The following is a 24,053-nucleotide window of genomic DNA, read 5'->3' on the forward strand; positions in this document are numbered from 1 at the left end:
CCCTGTTTTTCCACTCGTCCTTTCCTCTTCCTCGTTCCTCCACCCTTCTTCCTCTCTTCTTCTCTCATATGGGAATCCCTTCACCTCTTGTTTCTTTTCTTTCTTGCGGTAAGTGTCATCCACTCTTTCCACTATCAGTTAAATCATACCGTTCTCCTGCAAAAATCAAACATATTCTCTTTGTAGCATCCGTCATATTTTCTACTTCGACCAATATTCTTTCCATATCCATTTTCTCCCAGGTCCTATTTCTATCGTCTAACCTTATGATCCTACCGTAAGATGCCACGATTTCCTTGAATGTGTTGCTACACCATGCATGTAGTGGAATCCCCACAACACTTGGCCACAACGCACATTTCAGTCTGCCTTCCACCAGTTCTCCGACCGCCAGTGACCACCAATCCAGCCTCAGATCAAAAGTTCTCTCCTTTGCTTTCTCTTCCTTCAAAACCTGTTCTGCGATTTTTCTGCTGTGAAACATTACTAACAGAAGCTTTGCGTGCAATTTCCTCACTCCCATAACCTCTTCTCTTCCCCACTCTACCATCGCCCACCTCTCAAACTCCTTTATTGGGTACATCATTGTCCCATCTTCTGGTTGTTCCTTACTTTCTTCCTCTCGACCAAGCATTGTCTTTTCATCTTCCATCACCTCATCTTTGTCTTGTTATTGTTCATGTTTCCAAGAAAATTGTTGAGTTGTTTCCAGCACTCTCTTCCAGCCTTCAGCTCTCTTACCTCCTGAGAAGCAGACTGTTGTTGCAGACCTCATCCATAATATATAGTCCTATACACTTTCCTTAGTTATTTTGTTTCCTCTCTGCATAGTAACTTCTTTCTCCATAGGTTTAAGGAGTTCTTCCATTCCTTAAACCTCTGAATCTTTTCTGCTCTGTTTTTTTTTTTTAGCAAGTGTTGAGAAAATGAAGGCAAACAATCTAGATGGCAAAGGAAGGACTATAATATGGATTTGTGTGGATGTAGGAGCTCTAGTTCTTAACAAGATTATGGTGCACCCTAATTTTCTCTTTCAACCCAGATAACATAAGCATCTCCACAAATTATATTTGCAACACTTGCTTCTTGTACTCAAGGTTCAAAGTATTGACACGTATCGGCCCCTCCGATACTCAAGGTTCAACGTTCCGGGACCCCTCTGATATGCCCCTACTGTGGGTGTATCGGAGGTCTGACCAATTCAGGGGGTAGAGAAGACCTAAACCGGTTGCGAAGAAAATTAAAAAAAGGCTCCAAAATGTGTATCGATTTGCCCGATACGCCCCTATCGGCGTATCAGGCGTATTGATATTTTGAACCTTGCTTGTACTCTGGGTATCATCTTGCACTTATTTCTTTCATCATTTCTCCGGTTCACTTGTTTCGCTCGCTCACCGAAGCTCCAAGAACCCCCTATTTGCTAACGTTGTTCACTCATTCATCCTAATAAAAGATCTTCTTAAAAAGCAATAAAAATTATAAAATCATTATTTTTTGTGTGAAAACTAAGAATTTAAGACCCTAACATGGACTTGTTTGGGATTGCCTCGAGGGATGTGGCATAAAGGCGGCTTGTAGGATTAGGAATGTAATATGTTTTACATCGCATTAGTTACTTGAAGTAATGCAATTGAGGAAAAAAAAAGATTGTCGGTTTTACATGCTTGAAATTGTTTTATATGTTTGATTTAATTTTTAAATTTTCATTTGAATACATTTACATGTTATGTTTATGTATATAATAGGTTTTTTAAAAAAATTATTTGAAATTTTAAGTTTATACTTTTTATTAATATTATGTTTAATACTTTTTTTATTATTTCTCATTTTTTTATTTGTTGGCATTTTTTTTATTTTCTGACTTTTTTATTTTTTGTATTTTTGTGCCTTGCTTCAAAAAGGCGCTCACCTTGCGCCTTGCACCTCAAGCACAAATTGGCCCCTGCGCCTTGCACTTTTAAAACACTGCATAGTTTTCTGATACTCATCAAAACAATACAGATATCATGTATGCAGTTCAGATTATCAATGAAAAACAGTAAATAAAGTAGAAGAAAAGACAGAAAATAGTAGCAAGAAAGAAGAAGAAAGGGAGAAAAGAGGAGAAAATAGTTAAAGGAGAACTTGGTGTGCTTTGCACAGCCCCCAATGGTTATAGTAAGCAACATATAAAAGGACAGAAATACCCCTATCCACAGGCCACATAACGACTCCCCATTTAAAAGACATAATTAACCCCTTTAAAAACTACAACTCCCAACCTAGCTAAGTACTTACATTCAACAATAGGTATTAGAATACCCACATGTCAAGAAAATTGTAATTCTATAACCTTACAATGGTTATAACATATAATGCTTCCAATATAATCTTAAAGAAGAATTCCATTAAAAATCTACTAGAACCGTAAGCAAAAAATCAATAATTTAATTATATAAATTATAAGTTCGAAATATGAGATAGTAGCTATCCAGGAAAAACTTTAAAAGAACGGAATACTGATATTTTACTTCTTAAGGGAAAAAAAGGAACATTCAAAATGAAAGTGAGACGTCTAAAGCTATCTGCTATACAAAATTAAAAAGTAAAAATTGGTGAAATTTATTTGCATCTTTGCTTTAAAAAACAAAAGAAAGAAAGGACAACCACAAATGGACATAACAACAAGCAAATGAGAGTACTGCACAAGAGACTTAGCTGCTCAGTTCACCAGTCAACCAGAATTGGAAAAAAACATACCTTTAGCAATATAACTTTGTTTGGATGAAATAGAAGTACGACCAAATGGAACTCCTGAAAAGAAAATCTGTTCCTCTCAAAATTTTAATTGAAATGACAGCATCAGAAACCAAACAACCTGATAACTCTATTTCCGATGAACTCTAGGAAGCATGGGCCAGAATTCAGCCCAAAACATTGGCAATCATATAATATCTAATGGGTGACAATCATTACTAGGAAAGGAACCAAAACTAGAAATACAAACACAATCGCAAGCACAATGTTAAATGGCCTTAACAAACATAAATGCACCCCATCTTCAAATAAGAAAGATTCCAATGTTTTTTCCTGACAAGAACACTTCAATAACTTGAGGGCCCTATGAGGAAAGATAGGGATGTGATGGAACTGTTCATTAACTTAGTAATGACATAGTGACAAAAATGTATGAAAATATCTAAACTACCCCATGGTAGACCAACAGTAAGCATACCCTAATTTCTGAAGAGGCATTCATCCCATACCAAAGAGTGCAGAAAATAATTTGAACTTCATAAGTGGTTATATGTTTAAAAAAATCGATGCATATTTAGTAATGTTATACAACTTTACCAATACCATGGGTCCCATTTAATTTCAGTTTTGCTGTAGTTAAAAGCATGAGAAACTAGAATTCATTTAGGTATGTCATAGGAAATAATGTTCCAGATTTATAAAGTAGTGCTTTTTACTAGGAAACTAAGTATTAGGAATCTCTACTAGATACTTAATAAAGGTTCAGTATCGGTTTAGATTCCTTATTAATTGTCTCAGATTATTAAATCAAATAGAAGATCCAAGCATATATTTCATCTAGTGGATAGAAATTTTAAAAAGTTAAATAGATAAAGATACAGATTGTCATATAATGGTTTAATTCAGCTATTTATATGATACCAGCAGTGGTGATGCATTAAATAAGGAGGATAGCCCTTCATGAGCAGCTGCAACAGGGGAACCGTTGTCTGTACAAGGACTCAAAAATGGAGAAGTGGAGGAAGGGGAAAGCATAAGATTAGGAGAAGAGGAAATGGGCATAGAATAAAGGGGAGTGCCTAAGATTGCATTTTATTCTAGGTATGTTTTGCTATAGCGGGTGTTATTTCTTTTGTCTGATCAGCAAAGAAAAATTCATTTATTAAATTATTAAAAACTGGTTACAGTACAAAGACAATCCATCATATATGTGACCCAGGTTACAACAGATTACAGCATTGTCCAAAAAAAGTGGCTCTATCAACCCCCTGATTTTCTGTAGCGGGTATTGAGAAGTTTTATTTGTTTGGTTGGTTCTATCTCAGTGTTTCTCTTGGTTCCTGATGTGTTGGTGATGTCTTTTTTTTTATTTTTCTTCTATGGAGCCATAAGTTGTGAAGTTTCTTTCCTGTAAAAACTAGAAGAAAAAAGCAAAAGAAAAAAGAAAAAAGAGTTCGGAGAAAACTACCAATTGTGGGGTGTTAGAGTGACCCCCCATACTTTTGTATAAGCTGGCCAACTAAAGAAAGGTACAATCACAAATTTGCCCCTGTTTAAGTGGCAGGAAAAAAAAAACAAGAACAACTAAAATAAGAAAAGGAAGGCCTAAGCAAAGAGCTGGCCGATCTGTCAACACTCCCCCTCAAGCTGAGAATATTGATCAGGCATGCCTAGCTTACCTATAAAGTAATCGAGCTTCACCCAATTAACTCCTTTAGTGAAGATATCTACTAGCCGCCAATCTAAGCTCACATGACACACATTTCTCCTGAAGCCACCCTCTGTGTGATAAAGTGTCTGCCTACCTCAATATGTTTGGTTCTATCATGTTGAGCTAGATTATGAGCAACGTTTATTACAGCCTAATTAACACAATATAGATGCAAATGCTCATCATAAGTAATACCAATCTCATCAAAGTATGGATTTTACCCATAACTTATATGAAACACTATGTGCCAAGGCTCTGTACTCAGCTTTTACAGTTGAGCAACTATGGATTGCATCTTGCTCCTCTTACCTACTACAAGAGTACAATAACCAGATGTTGATCAATGACCATCAATGGATCCTTCCCAATCTAAATGGATCCAACTGTTTCATGCTTAATGGTAACACCCATCAACAACAAACTGAAAATTTCCCTTAAACTACATCCACAACCATCCATGTTCGATTCTTAATCAAGGCATCCATTTCTCAAAGCAATAGGCAAGCCAAGATCTAAAAAGGCAAGAGGATAACTACTTGGAGCTGGAGCATAAAAAGTAACCAGCCGTGGATGAGACTCGATATCTGATGTAGGCACAACACTCTGCCTTCTCTAGGAAGCCTGTAACTCTCTCTGGGAGTTATTTAAGGGCTAAGAATTAGAAGAAACAAATATCAAAAATAAGATCAAGAATAGGGACCACAAAAGGTATAGAAGGACTAAACCAAATATGCATCTCCCTCTTATTAGAAACGTCAAAACATATAGAACAGGCTCAACAAAAGTAATATTAATAGAAACAAACTTGCAACAGAAATAGGATCAAAAAAATAATATCCCTTTTGAGTAACACCATAACCATTTAGCACTTAGGGTCAAACTTCTAAACTTCGTCAGACAATTGGAAGAACATATATATTCTAGGCTACAGAAATATTTCTTAGATTGGAATTGAGTAACAAACAATTTGTATAAGGACTTGTCAACAAAGTAGTGTGGCAAAAAGAAGGAACTGCCACCTTCTTGAAGTTACAAAGGCCGTGTATGGATGTTTGTAAAGCATTTTGGCCTAATGTTGTTAACACTGCTCCATTTTTTATTAATTATGTTCCTTCTTGTGTTCTTAATTTATAGAACTTGGGATCTAAACCAATTCATACACTAAGTGAACCAAATCATCATTTGGGTGATCAGGATGGGGAACTTTCAGTTGATATAAAGAGATATCAGCAATTGGTTGGAAGCTTTGTCCCCCTCTAGACCTGATATTACCATGGTGTAAGTGTTGTTAGCCAAGATATGCTTGATCCTAGAAGAAGCTGCTTATAGAATTATTCAGTATCTAAAGTCCTCACATAGGAGAGGCATCTTGTTTGGTAATCATAGACATTTCCATATTGAAGCATACATTTGTTGAGGATTTACTGTTATTTGTTTTCTTGTTATGTAGTTAGTGTTATTGGGCCCAAGGCCCATTAGTTTAGTGTTTCTTTAAGTTATGTTTAAGTGTGTGGACAGTAGCCACCCTATTGAGGGCATATTTGACATTCTATGCTTTTTATTCTTTAACCATAAAAGTTAATGGGAGAGGCAGCCCAATCATTATGAACTTTCTCTCCCCTCATCTCTCAACTTCTTCTACTTCTTTCAAGAGACCTTCCTTTTTCTTTTATTACTTAAACCTTTTTTTCTTTTAATTTCTAGTAAATGGTGACAAGGCTGGATCCATCACTAAAAAGAAATCCACATCAGGTACTGTTCTTTGATGGATGCAAACTTAGTTACTTGGCACAGTATGAAAGTCTGTGGTTGCAGTATCTAGTGCAAAGGCAGAATTCAGATCTATGGCACATGGGGTTTTTGAAACATTGGGGCTTAAGAATTATGAGAGCTTGGCTTCACTACTGATGGACCAGTGAGCATATATTATCATAACAAGGCAGACATTAGTATAGCTCACAACCCAGTCCAACACAATCATACCAAGCACATCAAGGTAGATTTGTCACTTAATTCGAAAGAAGTTTCTAAAATGGCAGATTTGCACATCATATATTACAGTCCAGTTGCAGTTAACCAATGTTCTTACTATAGGAATCAATAATGCCTGCCCACATGAGATTACCAGAAGGTTGGACATGATTTTTGTCTTTGCACCAACTTGAGGGGAGACTGTTGAGTTGCATTATGTAAGGACAGATTGAGTATTTTGCACAATCTTGACTTGTCAAGATTTTATATACTTGTACAAGAGTATAAGAGCATTTTCCCTCATTATTTGTAGTCATATGAGATAACACGTTTCTCTCTCTCCTGTCTTCATCTCTTTCTTCTTCTTGTTTCCTCATTAGATTCTCATTACAACATGTCAAATAAATCAAGTTTTCCTTCAACAGGTCTTGCATTGTAATTTGTAAAAAAAGAGGTTGCAGGTTATTCATGAAGATGGTTATTGACTGCATATTTTTAAGGTTTTTTATAATAGTAACTGTTTACTGAACAGGAAATATCAATACTTAGGGCCTTAATGGTAAAAGGGATGAAGTACTACACCAACAAACCCTTTTTCATATTGTATGTTACATTTTTTAATCCATAACTAAATGCAATTTTATTATAAAAAAATAGGGAACATGAACAGCAGGATATGACACTGATATCCGAATAAACCAAAATTTTAAAAACCAAAATAAAAAAATTAAAAACTGAACTGAAATCGAATTACAAGAAAACCGAAATATTCGGTTCAGTTTTCGGTTAAAAGCTAGGCCGGAGTGCTAACTTAGCCTAGCAAGAAAACTCCAATCCCACGCGCACTGCAGCTTTCTGCTTTGTTTGGAGGACTATGGGAATGGAGTTTTCTTTCTGTTTGCAATCCTGTCACAGCGGAAACAGTGTTTATTGAGACCAGCCCATGATTGGGCCATTAATACACTTCGGTTGATCCCCATGGATGGGACCTACGATCAGTGTAAGCCATTGGCTCGACTTTTGTATATTATAACATATAATATATAATATATATTATGAAACTGAATTTCATTATAATATACCATATAATATATTAACATATAAATATATAGCATATTATATATTATGTTATATACTATATATTAAATAATACATATTACATATTATATAATGAAGTTTGGTTAATTCGGTTTTTCAGTTAACCAAATTTCTAATTCTGATCTGAAAGCCAAAATTTCCAAAAACCAAATTAACCAAACCGAATTAACTAAAAACCAAAACTGAAATTTTTGGTTCGGTTATTCGATTTTAACCGAATAATGCTCACCCCTACCGATTCTGAGACAAAAGGATTAAAAATCCATTGAGAACCCCAGCAAGATCTTACTGCAACCCTCAACCAAAATTAACCAGTCCCTGACAAATGGCACCACCTCAAGAACCTCACAAAGATAAACCAGGATTACCAAACATCAGCTATGCAGACGAGTACCACAATCACCAAAGAAAATATTCAAAAGCATCCAGTACATAAGAAATGCAAGTCTCATTGCTGAGACCATATATTTAACCCAAAAATAGTTAAGAAAAAGTTATTTCAATATTTAGATCAATTCAGTCAATAGGCAGAGATCAAAGAAAATAATGAAGTACAAGCAAGTGAAGCATGCTAAAATGGAGAATTATCAACCACACAACGAATCAGAAAAAGGACATGACCAATTTATATGCATCTCACCGTCATGGTCAAACACCACCTGCAATAAAAGATCTTCATCAATGAGCAATACCAGAGATTTTCCATTTGAGGATAAAAAAAATCAATAAGCTAACATCAAATAAAAGACATCCAGAAAAGGGAAAGGACAACAAAAACTAGTAACAAGTAAACGAGCCATCAACTAACACATGGTGACAGTAAATGGACCAATAGCCAACACAAACAATGCATACATTAAAAAAATAACACGGAATATCAAAAGTATTGCTTGGATTTTACAGAAACATAACTAAAAACTATGCAAACACATTATCACAAGACACAGTAGTAACATCCTAAAGATCCCATTTGATCACTGGAACACGAAATAAATCTAAATCAAAATAATAGGTGTCAAAATAATAGACCTCCACCCAAGTGGAAAGGGGTAAGAGTAAGATTTCACAAAAAATTGAAAAACTTGAAGTCAAAATTGAAAGAATGGAACAGGGGTCAAATTGGAAGAATAGAATAAATGAAATCTTCCTTGATGACCCAAATAGAGGAATTGGGTGTGAAGGAATCCCAAAGAACCATGAACTCTCAAGAAAGAGAGCGGCGATGGAAACTGAAGAGGGATCTAAAAAAGGTCCTCTTACAAGAGGAAATCCCTTGGAGGCAAAAATCTAAATGTAAATGGATCGAGGAAGGTGATAGAAACACAAAATTCTTCCACGAACTAGCCAATGGAAGGAGAAGGAAAAATCCGGTAACTAAATTGGAAGTGAATGGGCTAGTTTATGATTCCCAAGAGGAGATAGCCAATTGTTTTGTTGATCACTTCAAATCTATTTTGAGGAGACCCCTAGGCACTAGAGTAGAACTAGAAGGTTTGGTATGGCAGAAACTACCTGAAGAAAGCAAAGGCTGGTTTGAAAGGAACTTTGAGGAGGAGATCAATCAAGTTGTTTTCTCAATGGACAGATCCAAAGCACCATGGCCGGATGGGTTTTCTATGGCTTTCTTTCAAGATTGTTGGAATGTAATCAAAGAAGACTTGTTTGGGCTGGCCTCGAGGGGTGTGGCATGGGGGTCTGGGGGCGAATGGCCACTGCATGAACTCCCACAACCAAAGTTCGTTGTTAACATGCTTGAAGACCACGTTCAAGTGGCAGTCAAAGTGAACGTGTGGGGAGAGGAGATGACATTTTACGGGGATATTGCTTCAACGCCCGAGCCATCACTGCAATCGGTAGCGATGTAGGCCATACAACACTTAAAAACAACCCGCCGCATCCACATCATGGATGCAAACTATGATGAGTGTAAAAGATTGTATCACCGATCCCGGTATTTAAAGAATGAACTTCAGGCAGCCAAGGCCCAATACCGGGCAATCAGGCATTGCAGATCGAGAACGAAGAGTTGTATGAAAAGCGTGAACGGCTAGAGAATGATGTTGTATCAAGTGAGGCCTCCGGCAAACCAAACATTCACACCTATCGGCCGCGTCCGAAGGCAAATGGGCCCGGAGTTCAGATGGTTTGGTCCCTGAGGCCTCTGACACATAAACTATAATGACCATTGAGTCATTCCATCTCGGTATGTGCATAAAATAATCCACCAAATGTGGACTTCACTAGGCTAAAACACACAACAGTACTGATCTCATGCAAACCACATGTTCACACCTATCGGCCGCGTCCACCCACGTTCGTAGGAAAATGGGCCCAGAGTTCAAATGGTCCGACCCCTAAGGCCTCCGGCACATGCACTATAACGACCATTGAGTCATTCCATCTCATTATGTGCATAAAGTAATCCACCAAATGTGGACTTCAAGAAGCAGAAACACAACAGTACTGATCTCATGCAAACGACACGTTCACACCTATCGGCCGCGTCTGCCTGCGTCCAAAGGCAAATGGGCCCAGAGTCCAGATGGTCTAGTCCCTGAGGCCACCTGCACATGCACTATAATGACCATTGAGTCATTCCATCTCGGTATGTGCATAAAATAATCCACCAAATGTGGACTTCACTAGGTTGAAACACACAACAGTACTGATCTCATGCAAACCACATGTTCGCACCTATCGGCCGCGTCCGCTTGCGTCTGAAGGCAAATGGGCCGAAGTTAAGATGTTATGTTATGATTGGGCAATATACAATCTAGATTTGATTTCGTTGTTGTTCATTCTTGCATATAGATATATGTATATATGAAGCATTTAGGAAGAGAAATCATTTGCGATGGAGGTGGATAAACGTATTAACATAACACATAAAAGACTAATCAAATAAAAATATAGTTATCAATAAAGAAAAACGAAACGTGTGATCCGTTTATATAAACAAATTACACACAAAATGTTTGATCCGGTCTAAACATCCAGTCATTTAGACATAATTCGATCTTATTAATGGTGACCACTTCGATCATTTTGTGTAGCGATATTCCACAAGCATTCAACCTCATCGAGCAACTGATCCAAAAATAAAGCTTCCCTGCCCACCCCAATCTTTGCCAACTCATCAGCAAATCGGTTAGCAGATCTCTTCACCCAACTGAACTTCACTTCCAAGTCCTTGACCAGCCACTTAAACTTTTTATTTTCATTTCTATACCCCCATAGACCAGCCTTATCTTCTTTCAGCCACCCTACTAACACCTCTGAATCCCCTTCAATTACAAGTTTTCTGATATTCCTCTCCTTCACTTTTTGGGCACCTTCCACAGCTGCGCAGATCTCAGCTCTGATAGAGTCCCCCGTCCCTACTGGGCCTGAGAACAGAGCTAAGACTGACCCATTCTCATCCCTGAGCACACCCCCAATACCTGAAGGTCCTGGATTCCCTCTGCTACTCCCATCAAAGTCCAGTTTTATGAAGCTAGATGGTGGGGGACTCCATGAAATTCTCAGGTCTGTTTTGATCTGGTTACACTTAGAAATCTCACCCCAATTTCTAAGCAAGTCATCCATAGTGAAATCTCTAAACAACTCTGAGGATTTCAGCCACTATACTACCTTGAAATGTATCAGGTCTATCAATTCTTCAGCCCTCCTCTCTTTTCCAGAAAAAATCCTTGAATACGTTTCCTCCCATAAAGACCAGCAAACTGCAGCCCTTTGGCATCTCCGCATATTCCTGCCTTTTTTCCACTGCTACCTGAAGAAGGAAGAAGAAAATAACATCTGCAAGCTCCTAGGAGGGAGCCAACTGCACCCAAAAAGGGAAAGTGCCTATTCCCAAATCATTATTGCATACCGGCGAGAGACCAACATATGGAAACCAATTTCCCCATCAGCTCTACAAAGAACACACCAGTGTGGGGTAAGCATGTCTTGGGTCTCTTTTGTTGAATCAAACCATTAGTGTTGACTCTTTCTAGAAACGTTTCCCAACAAAAACTCCCAATCCTAGGAGGAATTGGCTTACCCCAGATTTCTTTGATAGGGAAAGAGGGGTCCAACAAACTGATCGGCTCAGTTGAGGTTTTGAAGAAAGAAGCAGAAGAGAACAGGCCCAAGGGGTTAGGTGTCCAAATTCTAGTGTCCTCCTTTGTGGGATCCAAGAAAATACATTCGAGAAGACCAAGGAGAGACGGAATGCTGTTCAAGTCAATATCTCTAACAGCCCTTCTTAACCCCAGAAACCAAACCCAAAGTTGGAAGAAGAAAGGACAAGGAAAGAAGAGGTAGGCTCATTTTTCAGATCAGATAGGGCATATAAAGATGGAAATTGGTCCTTCAAAGGGGCATTACCTAACCAAATTTGTTCCCAAAACATTATGAAATTTCCAGAATTTATATCATACCCAATGAATGGGTAGAAAGTTGATAGCAGATTATGAATGGGTTTCTAGGGTGGAGCATTTGTAGTCCTTGCCAGAATTTCAGGATCCCATCCATTATCCTCTAGTCCGTGAATGCTAGCCACAATTTTAGCCCATAACTTCTCCATCTCTAATGAAAAGCTCCACAACCACTTCCCCAACAGAGCCTCATTCCTTTTCCTAATGTTCCCTAGCCCTAACCTTCCTTACTCCTTACTTCTGCACTCCATCTCCCAAGCCACCCTATGGTCCCTCTTCTCATATCCTGGCTCCCACAAAAAATCTCTCATTAATTTCTCTAACCTATTAGCCACCTTTGCTGGAATCTTGAAGACCGACAACAAGTAAATGGGAAAATTGGCTAAGGTGGCTCTAATGAGTGTAATCCTTCCACCAAGAGAAAGGTAGTTCCTTTTCCAAGAGGTGAGTCTCTTCTCAAATCTTTCCACTACGGGTTCCAAAAGCCTTCTCTTCTAGGATTCTCCCCTAAAGGTAACCCAAGGTAGCTCAAAGGCCAACTTGACACTACACACCCCAAAATCTCTGCACATTTCTTAACCTCCCCTTCTTCCAAATTCACTCCCACTACGCAACTTTTCTCAAAGTTCACTTTCAAATTTGACATCTGTTCAAACACTTGTACCACTAGTTTCAAGTTTCTAATCCAACACAATTTTCCACCCTCACAAAATAGTATAGTGTCATCTGCAAACTATAAATGGGTAAGGGGTATTTCCTCCTTTCCTACTCTCCATCATCTTATTAGATTCCTTGTATCGGCTCTATGAATCAATCACCCCAAAACATCTACAATCAATGTAAATAGGAACGAAGAGAGTGGATCTCCTTGTCCTATTCCCCTTCGAGCTAGGAAAAAGTCCACCACTGACCCATTTACCAACACATAGTAATGACAATTCCGGATACACCCCATAATCCATTTGTACCATCTGTACCCAAAGCCGAAGTTTACCAAAACCTATTTCAAGAAAGACCAGTCCACTAAATCATATGCCTTTTCTAGATCCAACTTGCACACCACCCCTTTCTTTTTGGCCCTTTTAAAATTCTCCAAACTCTCCAAACACAAAAGCTCCTTGGTTTAGTGCAATGATAACTGGTAAAACTTGCTTTAGCTTGAAAGACAACACCTTTGTAATATCTTATAAAGGCTATTTACCAAGCTGATTGGCCTAAAATCCTATGGTTGAGAGGCATCTTTCTTCTTTGGGATTAATGCAATGAAGGTAGAGTTCAAGCCAAGATTAATTACAACCTTCTATAGAACTCATCAAAGACTAACATTATGTCCATTTCCAAAACATCCCAACAATCTTGATAAAACACCATTGTGAAACCATACGGGCCTGGAGCTTTTGTTTTGTCAATAGAAAATACCGCCTCCCTGATTTCCTTCACTTCAAATCTTCTTTCCACCATTGCTTGTTTTTTGCCCCTATATCTAGCCAATCCATCCCTTCTACCCACACCCTCCCATTTAGAGGCCTTCTAAAGTTGGACTTAAAAAATTCTATAAGTGCCCATACTATCTCATCTTGGGTAGTCAAGGCCGACCCATCAACTTCCAATCTAGATGGAATTTTTCCTCCTCCTGCCATTTGCAACAGAATGAAAATAACTAGAGTTTTTGTCACCCTCCTTTATCCACACGCATTGGGATTTCTGCCTCCAGCTTACTTCCTCCTTATACAACCACTCTTCCAGCTGCCTCCTCAAGCTCCCGCTTTGTTCTTTATCTCCTCTTCAATAACTCCCCTTTCTTCTTTTAGGTCCAACACCTCAATTTGGTCCATCAACGACCTTTTCCTTTCCTTTACACTTCCATACTCCAACTGGTTCCACTCCCTAATCTTAACTTTCAGGTATTGAAGTTTCTTATGAAATCTCATACCTTCCCAATCCACTGAAGTGTGGAACTGATCCCACCAGTCTCTAACTCTCTATATAAATCCTAGGTGAAGTAGCCACATATTTTCAAACCTAAAGGGGGTAGGTCCACCACTCCTTTCCTCCTTGCAAATCACAATGGGCCAATGATCTGATGTCAATCTCGGGAGAGCTCTAGATGTTAGGTTTCTTCAATGTTCTTCCCAGTCTGTTGAGAATAAAAACCTATCCAGTTTAGAGAAAATTGGGTTTGATTGGAGATTGGACCAGGTGAAGGTCTTCTAGGCCAATGAGATCTCCTTAAGCTCAAAAGTATCCACAAAAAGATTAAACTTCCTCATGCTTGTTGTTACTCTCCGATTAGGGTTGTTAGTTTCCTATGTAAACCTAACCACATTGAAATCCCCACACACACACCAAGGCCCCTCCCAAAGACCCCGTACATCACCCAACTCCTCCCGCAATTGCCTTCTCTCCCTATAATTGTTTGGTCCCATAAACATTTGTTAGGACCCAATCAAAATGACCCCCGGGTTGCTTAAATTTCACTGAAACTGAATATTTACCAATCAACTCCTCCACTCCTTCGAACACTTCCCTTTTCCACAATGTTACAATACCTCCTGAAGCTCCCCCTCCCCCCTGATGGGGCAGCCGCCCAATCAACCCCCCTGGCTCTCCATACACTCTTTGCCCGTCTAGCATCAAAATCCATTCTTTTGGATTCCTGAATTAGTACCATATCCGGATTGCACCTCTTGATCACATCTTTAATCGATGCTCTTTTCCTTGCACTCCCCAAGCCCCTCATATTCCAACTTAATATCTTCATGTACACCTTTATTCTTCCACCCTCCTACACCAAGCCTCTACTTCCCTTCCTTCTATCTCCTCTTACCCCCAATTGTTTGTCTCCCTCCACATCTCCTCTTAACCTCTACACTTCGCTTAGTTTTCTCTTCTTGACTTTGCTCTCCTCCTTTTTCTTTTGTAACCCAGATTTTAGTTCATTCAAGTTCTTCACCTTGCATCTCTGCATTATTCTTCCCCTTCTCTTTGGTCATGCAAAAGTAGATGGATCAAACACCATATTAATCTCCATTGGCATGTTCCACCTGCACCTAAACAAAGAGAAAAAACACTCCCAAATGTCTGTAACAAAAGAACAAGAGATTAGTAAGTGGTAACATGATTCACTGTCCAATTTACATAGAGTGCACCAGTTTGGGGAAATACACAAAAAGGCCTCTTCTTTTGTAGTTAATCCAGAGTGTAACTTTCCCATAAGCCAATCCAGAGTGTAACTTCCACCCGCACCCAAACAAAGAGAAAAAACACTCCCAAATGTCTGTAACAAAAGAACAAGAGATTAGTAAGTGGTAACATGATTCACCGTCCAATTTACATAGAGTGCACCAGCTCGGGGAAATACACAAAAAGGCCTCTTCTTTTGTAGGTAATCCAGAGTGTAACTTTCCCATAAGCCACTTCCCAACAAAAAGCCTTAACTTTTTAAGGAATCAGTTGGCACCAAACTTCCTTAGTAGGAAAGGAAAGAGAGATAGGGGACTAAAAAAGATCATTAGAAAAAGAGGTACAAGAAAAGAGACTTTTAGAACTTGGACACCAAACCCTTCTATCCGGTTTAGGAGGCCCTAAGTAGATTCTTTCAATAAGCAACAACAGCTCTAACAAACAGGTGGCTTCTTCATCCCTCGATCCCCTTTGAAACCCAAAATCCCAATTATGACCCAAAGGCAAGATAGGAAATGCGAAAAATTTTGAGATACTCTCATTTTTATACAAGGAGATGGAATACAAAGAAGGAAACAAGTCCTTTAGAAGATGGTTCCCCAACCAAATGTCTTCCCATAAGCGAATTAAGCTATCTGAACAGACATCATACCTAATAAACTTGAGGAAATGAGGAAGGATGCTTTTCAAATCCATTCTAAGAGGGCCTATAAGTGGTGGGGTGTGGGTAGAAGGGTTGGACTGGCCAGATGTAGGGATGGACAATAGGAGAAGGCTGGAAAAGAAGGTTTGAGTTGGAAGAAATCAAGGAGGCTATGTTTTCTATGGATAGAACAGAAGCCCCAGGGCCGAATGGATTCACAATGGCTTTTTATCAAGATTGTTGGGACATTTTGAAAGATGACCTTCTGTTGGTGTTCGAGGAGTTTCATAGGAGAGGCATTGTTAACCTAGGAGTGAACTCCACCTTCATAGCTTTGATTCCAAAAAAGAAAGAGGCCTCCCACCCCAAGGATTTCAAACCACAATCAGTTTGGCTAATAGCCTATATAAGATTATTGCAAAGGTGTTGTCTTTAAGACTGAAGGAGGTATTGCCAGACATCATTGCACAAAATCAAGGAGCCTTTGTGAGTGGAAGACAGATTACAGACCAAATCCTCATTGCTAATGAGAGTGTGGAGAGTTTTAAGAAGGATAAAAATAAGGGAATGGTGTGTAAGTTAGAACTGGAAAAGGCTTATGATTTGGTGGACTGGGAGTTTTTGAGGAAGGTTATGACTGAATTTGGGTTTGGGGCTAGATGGTGTAAATGGACCATGGGTTGTGTTCAAAACTGCCATTATTCAGTGCTAGTGAATGGGACAGTGGTAAATTTCTTTCCATCCATTAGAGGAATAAGACAAGGAGACCCCCTTTCTCCCTTCTTGTTCATTCTGATTGTTGATGTTTTGGGGAAGTTGATACACAAGGCAAATTCTAGGGGTCTTATCAAAGGATGGAGGGTTGGAAGGGAGGAAACACCCCCCACCCAATTACAGTTTGCTGATGACACAATTCTATTCTGTGAAGGAGGTAATGTGGGTTTTATCAGGAACATGAAGTTTGTGATACAACTTTTTGAGCAAATGTCAAATTTGAAGGTGAACTATGGGAAAAGCTGTGTAGTGGGTGTGAATTTGGAAGAGGGAGAGATTAGGGAGAGTGCAGAAGTGCTTGGATGTGAAGTTTCAGAATGGCCTTTAAATTACCTTGAGTTGCCTCTAGGTGATAACCCTAAGAGAGGGAGCTTTTGGAACCCAGTGGTGGAAAGATTTAAAAAGAGACTTGCATCCTAGAAAAAGAATTACCTCTCTCTTGGTGGAAGGATTACACTGATTAAGGCCACGCTAGCAAACTTACCCATCTACTTCATGTCAGTATTTAAAGTCCCAATGAAGGTGTCTAGCAGGTTGGAGAGGATGATGAGAGACTTCCTTTGAGAGCCGGGAAAGGAGAAGAGGGATCATAGAGTTAGATGAAAGGTGGTGACCAAGAGTAAAAACCGTGGTGGTTTGGGGCTCGGGAACATTAGAAAAAGAAATATGGCGCTTTTGGGGAAGTGGTTGTGGAGAGTTCCTTTGGAGCAGGAGAAGCTGTGAACTAAGATAGTGGCAAGCATACATGGGTTGGAGCAAAATGGATGAGATGCTAGAATCGGAGCTAGGAACATAAGTACCTCTCCTTGGAAAGCAATTCATGATCTGCTACCAATTTTCTCCTCTTATATTAGTATGACTTGAATTCAGGTAACTCCATAAAATTTTGGGAACAAATTTGGGTGGGGGTTGTACCGTTAAAAGATAAGTTTCCTTCTTTGTATGCTCTTTCGGACCTTAAGAATAAGCCAGTTTCTTCTTTCATCACCCCTTCCTCTTCCAATTCTGGGCCTGGGTGGAACCTAGGTCTGAGAAGGGTTGTGAGGGACTCAGACCTCGATAGTATCTCGAGCCTCCATGATCTCCTTGAATCACCCCTCAAACATGGACTCTAGAAATTTGGACCCCTACCCCAACTGGCTCTTTTTCTTGTGCTTCCTTCTTTAAAGTTTTAAGCCAATCCACTGATCCTGCCACCCCCCCTTTCCCAGTTAAGGAGGTTTGGTGCAGACCAATTCCTCCCAGGGTTGGTAATTTTTGTTGGGAAGCCTATCTAGAAAGAATTAACACTGGTGATTTGCTTCAAAAAAAGAGACCCAATACTTGCTTGTCTCCTCATTGGTGTGTTCTCTGCAAAGTGGAGGGGGAAATTGGTTTCCACTTACTGGTATCTTGCCAATATGCAAAGTTTGTTTGGGAGTGGGCATTTTCTCTCTTTGGGTGTAGCTGGAATCCCCCATCAAACATGCAGAGTCTAATTCTCCCCTTCTTTTTTCAGGTGGAGAGTGAAAAGAGGAAAGATTATATGGAGGGGATTGAGGGCTACAGTATGTTGGTCACTAAGGGAAGAAAGAAACTCAATCTTTTCAGAAGTCGAGAGGGGGGCTGATGAACTGAGGGCCACAATTCATATTAGGGTCGTACAGTGGCTGAAATCCTTAGTGCTGTTTACAGATTACACAGTGGATGACATGCTGAGGAAGTGGGGAGAAATTGCAAACTGTTCATGGCAGTAGTAGAGGGAACCCTGGACAGTCAAGGATTGGAGGTGTTTTCAGGGATGAGAATGGGGTCATTTCTGCATTATACTCAGGCCCAATTGGAGTGGGGGACTCCCTTAGAGCTGAGATTTATGCAGTTACGGAAGGGATCCAGAAAGCCAAGGAGATGAATATCAGAAAAATCAAATTTGAAGGGGACTAGGAGATGGTAATAGGGTGGCTGAATAAAGATAACAGTAGCCTATGGAATTACAATAATGAGAGGAAAAAGTTTAAGTGGCTGGTGAAGGAGATGGAAGTGAAGATGAGGTGGGTTCAAAGATCAGCTAATTCCTTGGCTGGTGGATTAGCTAAACAAGGGGTAGAAAGGGACTCAATGTTTTGGGCCAATTTGTAAACTACTGTTTTCATTTCCTTTTCTTTTCTTAAGTGCTCAAGCTGTATGTGGAACACAAGAGTGCTTGTCTTCTTTGTAATCAGCTTTTTCCTGATTTAATGAAGTTGCTAATGAATGCGTCATTGATAAAAAAAATGAGGAAGGATGCTTTGGATTGCTTACCAAGGTGTTGCCAAAGTAGCCTAATTTGATATACCAGCATCCCAACCACTCTCCAATCACCCATGAATATTGTCCACCACCTCATACCACAAGCTATCCTTCTCTAAAGGCCGTCTCCATAACCACTTCCCCAATAGAGCCATATTCTTCTTTCTCACATTCCCAATTCCTAAACCACCCTCTTAATTGCGTTTACACACAATCTCCCACTTAACTAGGTGGTCTGTTTTAGACTCTCCCGGCACCCAAAGAAAATCCCTCATGAGTTTTTCTAATTTCTTCGCTTCCCTTAGTGGAATCCTAAACACAGAGAGGAAGTAGATTGGTAGGTTAGCCAAAGTTTATCTTATTAGGGTGATCCTACCTTCTAGCAAAATATAGTTTCCCTTCCAAGCTGCCAATCTCTTTCTACATCTTTCTACAATATGTTCCAGAATCTACTTTCCTTGGGGTTGGCACCTAAAGGAAGACCTAAATAAATCAGTGGCCAAGGGACGATAGGACATTGTAAGCAACCCGCTACGGCGCTACCAAGTTTAAGTCAATGTCCTCCACATTAACCCCTACTACGCAACTCTTACCTAAGTTGATTTTCAGATTTGAGATCCCTTCAAACTTCTTGATCAGTACTTTTAATCTCCTCAGCGTCCTAATATCACCCCCTTCACAAAATATTATGATGTCATCTACAAATCGGAGGTGAGTAATTGGAACGTTGTTTCTGCCCACTCTCCAACCCCTAATCTCATCTTCCCTATCAGCTTTAGAGAGGAGTCTACTAAGCACATCAGCCACTAATGTAAAGAGGAAGGGTGAAAGAGGATCCCCTTGCCTTAGTCCTCTATAAACTAGGAAGGAGTCTTTCACCACTCCATTAACAAGGATAGAGAAATGACAAGACTGAATACAACCAAACACCCAATTACATGATCTCTCCCCAAACCCACGTTGTTGCATCACCTCTAGTAAGAATTTCGGGTCCACCAAATCATATGCCTTTTCTAGGTCCAATTTGCAAATAAAACCTTCCTTCCCATATTTCTTCATTTCCTCTACACATTCATTGGCTATTAGGATTTGGTCGATTATTTGTCTCCCTTGAACAAAAGCTCCTTGAAACTGACTTATGAGAGAGGGCAGTACCACTTTAATCCTTGAAGACAAGACTTTAGCAATTATTTTGTAGATACTAGTCACCAAACTAATGGGTCGGAAATCCTTGGGTTGGCTAGCATCAGGATTTTTTGGAATTACGGCCAAAAAAGTTAGATTAACTCCAGGGCTAACAATCTTAATTGTCAAGGCGATGCCCTAGGCGACAAGGCGCCCTTTGAGGCTCGCCTCGCCGAATCGCCAAGCAGTTTTGTACAAAGTATTATAAAAAAGGCACTATTAAACTAAAATATTCATTTTGTGTGTTTATATACTAATTTCTTTTTATTATTTTCTTATTTGTTAGGATTTAATCAATACAAACATTGCTAAATGCTGTATTGAACCCTCAAAGACTTTAAAACCTGAACCAATAAGGAAGAACTTAAAATTTTGTCCAATCAACACATTTTCTACTACTACTTTTTTTCTTCTTTTCCTCTAACAAAAATAAGGGTTCAGCCCTTATATTGTTTGAATGTTCTTTTCCTTCTTTTTCTTCTTCTCATTAATATGTTGATTTTCTATACTTTAACACAAACTCTATACTTTTCTTATGAAAATTATGAATTATTATTAAGGAAATATGGTTATGGTACCTAGGGAACTACCCTAAGATCTATGTTTTCTACATAAAAAAACCATCGCCTAGGCGAGACTAGGCAACTAGGCAACCCTATCTGCCTAGCCTCGCCTTGGCGCCTTGAAAACTATGCTAACAATATGTGTATTCGAGAATTCTTTGAAGACTTCAAACAATTCATCTTTCACCACTTCCCAACAATCCTAATAGAAAGCCATTGTAAAACCATCCAGACCTAGTGCTTTAGATCTATCCATAGAAAAGACTGCCCATTTTATTTCTTCTTCCTCAAAATCCCTTTCTAGCCACCTTGTTGCCTCCACTTCTAATAAAGGCTACTCTATCCCTTCTATATTCAATCTTTCTTCCAATAGCCTTCTATAAAACGATTTGAAATGGTCCACAAACACCCTAGCTATCCCATCCTAATTAGAGGTCACTTCCCCATTTACTTCTAGCCTAGCCGCAAAATTCTTGTGCCTTCTACCATTGGCAATCGCATGAAAAAGTTTTGTATTTCCATCCCCTTCCTTGATCCATTTATGTATTGACTTTTGTGTCCAACAGATTTCCTCCCTATCAATGACTTCTTCCAATTCCTTTTTCAACTTCCCTCTCAGCTCCCTATCTTCCACAGTAAGGTTTCTCTCCCTTTCCATTTCATCCAATTCTTCAATCTTAGAAATTAGAGTCAATTTCCTTTCTTATATTCTTCCAAAATGTTCCCTATTCTACTCCTTTATTTTGGATCTCAATCTTCGCAATTTTTTGTGGAATTTTATTCCCTCCCATCTTACACCCCTTAGATCCTTCTTCCACCATTCCTCCACTTTGTGAACAAATTTTGGGTGTATCAACCACATATTTTCAAATCTAAAGGGTGAAGGACCATGCAAGAAAGATTCTAAACCTAATCTAATGGGGTGGTGGTCTAAGGTGACTCTAGGCAAAGCTCAAGATATCAAACCTTCCCAATGATCTTCCCATCCTCTGTTGAATACAAACCTATCCAGTTTTGAACACAACGGATTTTCTTGAAAGTTGGACCAAGTGAACCTAACTTACAAGAGAGGAATTTCCTTCAATTCACACGTCTATGAATTCATTAAATCTTCTCATACTAGTGGTCATTGATTGTCGGGAATTAGGTGTTTTATTGGAAAATCTTATCACATTGAAATCCCCTCCCAAACACCATGCACCCACCCTCAAACCCCAAATTGCATACAGTTCTTCCAACACATTCCTCTCTCTATAATTGTTTGGTCCATATATGTTAATACCCAACTAAATCCATCCCCCACATTCTTAAACTTTACTGATACTGAAATTCTGCCAATTGGCTCCTTCATTCAGTCCAACACTTCATCCTTCCACAGAATCACTACCCCTTGAAGCCCCCCAAGATGGAGCCCCAATCCATCTTATACCCCATGATCTCCACAACCTCCTAATCCACCTTCTATCGAATTCTGTTTGTTTAGTCTCTCGCAACATCATGACATCAGGATTCTCTCTTTTTAATAAATCCTTTATTACCCTCCTTTTCCGTGCACTCCCCAATCCTCTTGCACTCCAATTGATTATTCTCATACTTTCACCTTTGAGTTAAACCTTCTTTCTCCTCTCACTACCCTATTTGGGTTGTTTCCTTCCTCTCCTCCCACTAAACTCAATATCACCCTCCACAAGTCCACATCAAAGATTAACCCCTCAACTTTTGATTTTTTTTCTTCTTCGTTTTTTTCTTTTTTTTTTATTCTTCATTTTCTTCTTTTTTTTTTCTTCACCCTTCCTAGAATACATTTTCATCTTCCTACTGCCTTCCACCTTGTATGTAAGCCTTCTGACTTTGTGTGTCCTCTCCTACAGCTGAGTAAGCCATATCTTTCTCCTTTTCCTTTTTTATCCCCCCTTCCCTCTTTCTTCCTTATCGGCTTCTTGATTATTCTCCTCAGCTATTTCTTCATTCTTTTGAGGTCCTTCTCTGCTTCTCCCTTCCCTACTTCTGCTCCCAAGACTCCCCCTTCTTCTGCTACCCTTTCAGTTAGGCCTGCTGTTATGCCCCCTTCCTTTCCCCTCAACTCTTCAGGCTTGGAAGTTGGTGTATCTGTTTCAGGCAGAGCACACACATACCTGGTTCCAGTGCAGGTGTAGCAAGTTTCAAGAAATCAGAAAATCCCTGGTTGGGGGTCAAGGCATCAGACCTATCCCCTAAAATGGGTAGTTGTAAACTGGGAACAGGATCGGTTTCAACTCTGTTCCCTCAATGCAAACCTTCCTGATATCCTCTTGTCTCACTTCCTGTGCTCCCTGTCCTTGCTGAGAGCTTGGGGGTAGATTCCTTGTAATAGGAGCAGAGGCAATCTGTTCAACTTCGACTAAGCACACTGTCAGCCCAACTTCCTTTGTTACCTTTTCAGGAGCCTGGCTGTCTTCTTTTTCTTCCAGGAACAACTCTTCTGTGTCGAAACTCTCTGCTTCATTCAAATCAATCCTCACAATTTGATTGATGCTACCCATGCTTGAGTATTCAGAGGACTCTGAGTCATATTCTGAATCACAATCACTGCTTACACCATCAAACTCTGAGTCTTCATCTTGACATCGCTCCTTTCCTTTGCTACTGCATCTGTCTCTGTCAAATCTAAGGTTACGCTTTTCAGGAGATACAACCCTCTTCCCTTTGCTAGGTACCCATTGCATCGAGCTTTGCCGCCCCATCGTTGCACAACGGCTGCCTTGGATCCCTGACTTGATCAAGACGATGTCAGACATATTTTATTGTCTATTGTTGGGCCTCCTTTTGAAATCATGTGCTCTTTAAGATGACCATGTGCTGGGTCTTTTTGAGGCCCATGAGTTGGGCCCAGCTTCAGAACCAACTGTATTTCACCGTGGACCTCAAAGGGACAGGACCAGACCCAGTTTTAATCATCGCATGGTCACTTAAAGTAACACTTGCCATGTTCAACCAGTAAGTTCAGTCCAGTTCAAGGTTGAACTACCTAATGGCTGACCCATAGTCCTACTCAAATTTTGAAAAAGGGCCTGCTTCCCATGCCAAGCTCCACCAATCAGTTTCTCAGTGTAAGACTTGCCATGCGCCAAACCTCCTCCAATCCCTGAACTGTGCATTTCCTCCCCTGTGCCCTTGCCTATTCCACTACCCAGCGCTTGTTTTGTTGTTTCAGAGTAACTTCCAATTGCATTACTTTTGACCATTTGGCTTTTGCCACGTAGGAACTCTTCTTCAAACCTTTCGTCTTCCTCCCTTCTGGCAGCTCTCCAGTCTCCACAATGAAGCTTAAATGGCAGTTGTCAACCAGACTGAGTACACCAATTGATCATCTGCAACTAATATTTTCCTTGGGATTTCCTCAGGTCTGACCCCACTCAAGCAAGCAAATATCTGCCGAGTGAAGGTCTATCGCTAAGATGTTATCCAGCTTTGCACTGCACAACAATGCAATTAATTTGAATCCTCTCCTTGTAACTAGTTTA

At 39.6% G+C, this 24,053-nt stretch overlaps 1 protein-coding gene across 25 annotated transcripts in view; it reads right to left on the minus strand.

Moving 5' to 3' along the window:
- Positions 1-24,053, minus strand: part of LOC148846019 (5'-3' exonuclease family protein) — a 109,831-nt gene that overhangs the window by 64,457 nt on the left and 21,321 nt on the right. For 15 of the 25 annotated variants that reach the window (XR_016102180.1, XM_088954655.1, XM_088954658.1 and 12 more), the window contains 2 exons: positions 8,157-8,175; positions 2,740-2,793 (listed from right to left, as the gene is read on the minus strand). Coding sequence is in view for 22 of the 25 variants with exons in the window: in XM_088954655.1 (XP_088810781.1) it covers positions 2,740-2,793; positions 8,157-8,175 (73 nt within the window). In the remaining 3 variants the exon portion in view is untranslated. The remainder of the gene's footprint in view (positions 1-2,739; positions 2,794-8,156; positions 8,176-24,053) is intronic. The other 10 variants (XR_016102182.1, XR_016102181.1, XM_088954668.1 and 7 more) reach the window with 1 other exon arrangement.

This window comes from Nelumbo lutea, chromosome 7 (genome assembly GCF_056320005.1).
Source record: "Nelumbo lutea isolate HS-2025 chromosome 7, American lotus-T2T, whole genome shotgun sequence".
NCBI classification, from domain to species: domain Eukaryota; kingdom Viridiplantae; phylum Streptophyta; class Magnoliopsida; order Proteales; family Nelumbonaceae; genus Nelumbo; species Nelumbo lutea.